Source organism: Notothenia coriiceps, unplaced genomic scaffold (assembly GCF_000735185.1).
Source record: "Notothenia coriiceps isolate Sejong01 unplaced genomic scaffold, NC01 NC01_scaffold00005785, whole genome shotgun sequence".
Taxonomy (NCBI): Eukaryota; Metazoa; Chordata; class Actinopteri; order Perciformes; family Nototheniidae; genus Notothenia; species Notothenia coriiceps.
The window spans coordinates 592855-598051 of NW_011338486.1; the positions used below are offsets into that span (position 1 = coordinate 592855).

Below are 5197 nucleotides of genomic sequence, written 5' to 3' on the forward strand. Positions count from 1 at the left end.
TGCAAACTTCAAACGTGCAGCAATGTTTTTTCTGGACAGCAGTGGCTTCCTCCATTTTATGACCAACTTATGCAGAAATCCAGGTAATTCCAAAGGGTTCACATTCTTGCAACTGTATTTGGACTACCTATGTTGTAAATGTATTATCTTTTCGATTTACACACGGCATCTATTGCACGTCTGTCCGTCCTGGGAGAGGGATCCCTCCTCTGTTGCTCTCCCTGAGGTTTCTCCCGTTTTCCCCTTTAAACTGTGGGGTTTTCTCTGGAAGTTTTTCCTTGTACGATGTGAGGGTCAAAGGACAGAGGGTGTCGTATAGTCATACTGATATTCTGTACACACTGTGAAGACCACTGAGACAAATGTAACATTTGTGATATTGGGCTATATAAATAAACATTGATTGATTGATTGATTGATTGATTGATTGATTGATTGAAGGTAAGTCAATATTCCCTCTCTTTTCAGCTGTGGTATTCTGGTCTTTGTGCACTAATCTCTACAGATATCTGAATATAATTGCCGATATAAAATTAGGTCCTAGAAGTCTCAAGTTGGATTGTAGTAATGTAAGTAATGACCAGTGAAATTAAGAGAAAGTCCTCGCTTGATAAAGGCTTATATGACACAATTACTGGACATAAAATGTACTGTTTTCACTGTTTTCACACACACATGTAAATAATATGTACACATGACCAAACATTTATATATGTTCATTTTAACTCATTTCTTATTTTATAGTTATTTATCATTTTAAATTGTTATCTTTGATTGTATCCTTAATTGTATTAATCTGTGTGAGTCTGTGCTCTCCTGTTTTTCAATCGTACCCTGTTGCTGTTAAACTACTGAATTTCCCCACGAGGATTAATAAAGGTCCATTTTATATGTTGTCAGACCTCCCATTAGACAATTTGTTTCGAGATCAATAATATAAATGCAGTTTGATTTCATACCAATAAACACCTGTAATGCTCTTTCCCTCTGTTCATATAAGGTACAGTCTTCTGTGGTTGAAAGGGATAGGAAAAGGAAAATCAGGAACTTGTAATGAGTCAGCTCACTTGCTCCTTGGGGGTTGCAGTCCCGTATTCCTCTTTGGACAGTCCCAGCAGGAAGTAGTGGCTCACGACCTGACCCAGCACTGTGGTTTCTCTCCCCCATGTGTTACGGATTGTGTCACGGGCCTCTCTGTTGTGGGGTGCGACTGGAATCACAAGGACTAAGAATGGGCTTTCCTGCAAACATCTATGGGGTTCGTCCAATATGAATCGATACCTGTGTGGGTAAGGCACAAAGTACGCTGAAGGACCCTCTGGTGGTGAAGTCTGTAAGCAGAGAAGGTTGTTTTTTGTTTTTTTATGATGCAACTCAATAGAACATGATTTATCATACTATTTCTTTCTTTTTTCTGCATTCATATTAAAAGACAACTAAAGCAGTATAAAGATTTGTTAAGACAAGAGGCAAAATTCAATTTAAAAAATCTACTCTTGGACCCTTTTCTTTGCAAATGCCGGCTCAAAAGATAGTTTTGCATTCTGTTTGAACACACCATTAAAAATAATAATGAAGATCTCTTGCATTGACACAAAATCTCTTGTATTGACACAAAATAGCAGCCCATAATTAACTTTTTAGAAATATATATTTTTTCCCTGGGAAAAAATGTGTTGTGTATGAGTTTTTCTTTGCCTCAATCATTTTGACAGTTGACTAAATATACTCACGCTGTCATTGTCGTAAGATTGGCTTGACCTTAACCTTGTCCAAAACTTTAAAGGCCATGACACTTGGGGGTTCGAAATGTAGAAAGTTGACATAAACGTTCCCAACATCAGGATCATTGTCAAAATACACCACCACCGTTTAGCTCTTGTCCATGGAGTTTTTTCACTGCAAGGACAAAAGTGAAAATTTATATTTTTAATGACTCTTATATGCAAACCAAAAGCACTTCACCATCCGTTAGTGGGTTGGAGTGAGAAAGCACTTTGCCAACATGTCCTCTTCCTTGACCATTAATGTAGCTATGATTTATGTGTAACTGGAGAACTGAAGAAAACAATAACTCTTCATTGTAAAATGTATGTAAACACATTGCACATATATGTGTACAGTAGGTTATTATACTGAACACGTTTTTACCACATTTTGTAGAAATATTCATACAACATATACAGCAATCATAAGCAAAATAAGAGTCGTCAAAATCCCATTTGCCACAGGCTGAATGTGAGACCCTGACACCTCTATCAGCATTTAGCGTTAGATCGGAACAAGATGAAATCATACTATAATAAAGTCATCATGCTATGATATTAGTAGAAATTATAAAGAAACAAACCCTTCACAAATTAGTTTTTTTAAAGAGGACATATTATGCTCATTTTCAGGTTCATATTTGACTTTGTGCCCCTACTGTGACACGTTTCCAGGTTTTAATGTTCAAAAAGCTCTTTATCCAAAACATAGACCAAGCTACTGTAAGGCCAAACTACACTCCTGGGTAAAAATGTCAGATCCTTTTTGCACCATATCCGCAGTGAAATGTTTTACTTTTTTTTTTCTTTTTTTTTAGCAGCAGAGACTTTTTCCCACATGAGATGCATAGATGCACACACACACACACACACACACACACACACACACACACACACACACACACACACACACACACACACACACACACACACACACACACACACAACATCTCCCTGTTAGTGTGTTTTTATAAGCTAACTGAAGATTAGAACCAGATGATCATTCTGTTTCCTCCTTCCTTTCCCTCTCAGCTTCTCTCACTCTCTCTCCTTGTTTCTGTTGTCACCACTGTCTCTCACCACTCCCCAAATGGAGATGAATAAACCCTTATAAAAATGTCTTCTTTAAACATCAACATGAGAACGAAAGAGGTCTTCGTCTCCCCCTACCCTGAGTCTCAGTTTACTTTCCGCCACATATTCGGCTCATCATCCAGAGCAGGATGGGGATACAATTCTCCACACCTCCTATTCTTAAATGTCTTTCTTGTTTCTTTGTCAGCCTTTTGGCTCCAACCTAATAAGCATAATAGGGCATATTTTTCTACATGGTTCCCTGTCTTCATTTATTAACATCATTAATTCAATGAAGCCTATCAGTAACTTATGAAAAGGCAACATTATCTTTTAACGATGAAACAACAGGAGGAAACACTTTATAACTCAAATTGTTCCTCTGCGATATATTCTCTTTAATTTAAAAGTGTTGATGCTCATTTTCCTGTCACATGACTTTTGTTAGTGTGTTTTTTAAGGTTAAGTGAATTTGTGTTGAGTCAGAGACGAGCTTTACACAATCTACAGCAACAAAACTGTTCTACATTACAACATACAGAAGTAAACTCTTACATAAATCATTCTCTAATGACATAAAGCTGTCATTAGGGTTAAAAACATGTCGTGGGTGTTCCCATTTAATACTTTAAGCTATGTCTCTAGCTATGTACAGGTTATAACAAGGACATGTAAGGACAATTGTGTCATCACTGTATGCTGAGAGGGTTCACATGGGACGAGCTGCAGAAATATCTTAGCTAAAGTCACGCTTTTAGGTAACTTTGAAAATGTTAAACATGCATTTATGAAATTTGTGCCAAAGCGTTTATGTGGGTAAGCAATATTTGGTATAGCATATACTTGTTCAGATTCAACTGATTTAGGATTAGGTAAATATAACACAAAAAACCCTCTTGCTTCAAATCAGAAATGTAGATACAGTATACTACTATATGGAAACCTGTTATAAATGTTGCATTTTTCTGTTATCAAACCAGGAAAATAGATTTGTTTTCCTTGTTGGATACTCCATTACAGCCACAAAGTCATAAATGATAATAAGGATTAGCCTGAGATCAATCGCACTGATCTATTCTAATAATAGCCAGACAAGATTTATTATCAAAGTGTTCATAATCAGGAAGTAAATAGCGCCTTGGACTTAACTGTGTGATCCTCTAAAGTCTATAAATGAACTGAAATCAAATCTGGGCTTACCTTTTGGAAAAAAAGCACTCCAGCATTTTCTAAAGGCAGAGGGATTTCTGTTGTGACAGCTACAGCAGGCTATTAGGTTTTCGAATGAGGACGTTGCTCTTGATGTCTAACTGTCCTTCCTGTATTGAGCGTGGTGTGTGTCAGACAAGCAAACTGAGCCTTCCAAGCAGACACTCACAGCGCACCGCTCTGAAAATACGCATGTGAGGACACGCAAGTTAAACCATTTTTGGATGTGGTTAACAACAACAAGAAACATGAGTGTGTTTTGAATGGATGCATTGTCCACATGATTGAACCTTCAACTTCATAACCAGTTTCCATGGAAAATACATTACATTTGCTTATACAATGAGTCATATGGCAAGTTCAAATCAATATTTAAGCATCTTTAGTAAGTAAATCATGATTTTTTTTAAATTACCGTCCCCTTGTGTGTTATGAAGGTTTTTATGCATGTAAACGGTCTGCAGAGTCAAAACAAGCCGTTTAGGACAGAGAGTGAATACCGGTGAATTGAATACACATACTATACAGAGATGCCGTATGAGAAACCAATGTGAGTTTGGAAAATTGCACAATACAAATCTATTCAACAATGGAATTATGATCAGTAGAAAGGGTTTTTGTCGCAGTGGTCGCCAACCAGTCGATCGCGATCGACTGGTCAATCGCGAGTGTGGTGCGGGTAGATCGCGGACCGTTAAAAAAAAAAGTAACAAAATAAAAATAAAATTACAATAATAATGTTTGAAAAATACGTTTTTAGATGTAAACCTATCATCCAAAACCCGTTAGCAGGTGCCACTTGATTGACGTATATTTGAGACACCTCAGTAATATAATACATTAACCGTGCTTTACGTGAACCTCATCATGACACAAGAGAGGACGACAGGAATGCAATTTCCCGTGTTCAGTGAATGCAACAGAGGCAAGACACCAGACCAATCAGAGAGTTGCATGGAAATAAACGTGTGCTTGTGTCATTCAAGCTCGGCTCTGTGTGCGTGTGGCGATAGCGCATTTAGGCCCATTCCCAAACCGCCCCCTACACCCTACCCCTCCGTTTGCGCGTTCACGCGGAGGGTCCGCCATATTAAGGGCTGTTCCAAACCAACGAGTGTGGAGCGGTGTGGAGGGGGAGTGGGCTATCA

At 38.0% G+C, this 5197-nt stretch overlaps 1 protein-coding gene across 1 annotated transcript; it reads right to left on the reverse strand.

Moving 5' to 3' along the window:
- Nucleotides 1-1040: 1040 nt before the first annotated feature.
- Nucleotides 1041-4128, reverse strand: LOC104943171 (beta-1,3-galactosyltransferase 1-like). The gene is made up of 3 exons (XM_010768506.1): nt 4041-4128; nt 1734-1899; nt 1041-1331 (listed from the first exon to the last, which is right to left on the reverse strand). Exons 1-3 carry the CDS (start codon nt 4064-4066, stop codon nt 1059-1061), a joined length of 465 nt encoding a protein of 154 aa, XP_010766808.1. The 5' UTR covers nt 4067-4128; the 3' UTR covers nt 1041-1058.
- Between the last annotated feature and the right edge of the window lie 1069 nt (nt 4129-5197).

Coding starts and splice junctions, on each gene's coding strand:
- LOC104943171 (XM_010768506.1), bottom strand. CDS start 4,066: ATGCTGGAGTGCTTTTTTTCCAAAAG. Junction 1,900..4,040: donor GAGTGCTTTTTTTCCAAAAG/GTAAGCCCAGAT, acceptor TTGTCCTTGCAG/TGAAAAAACTCCATGGACAA. Junction 1,332..1,733: donor AATCTTACGACAATGACAGC/GTGAGTATATTT, acceptor CTCTGCTTACAG/ACTTCACCACCAGAGGGTCC.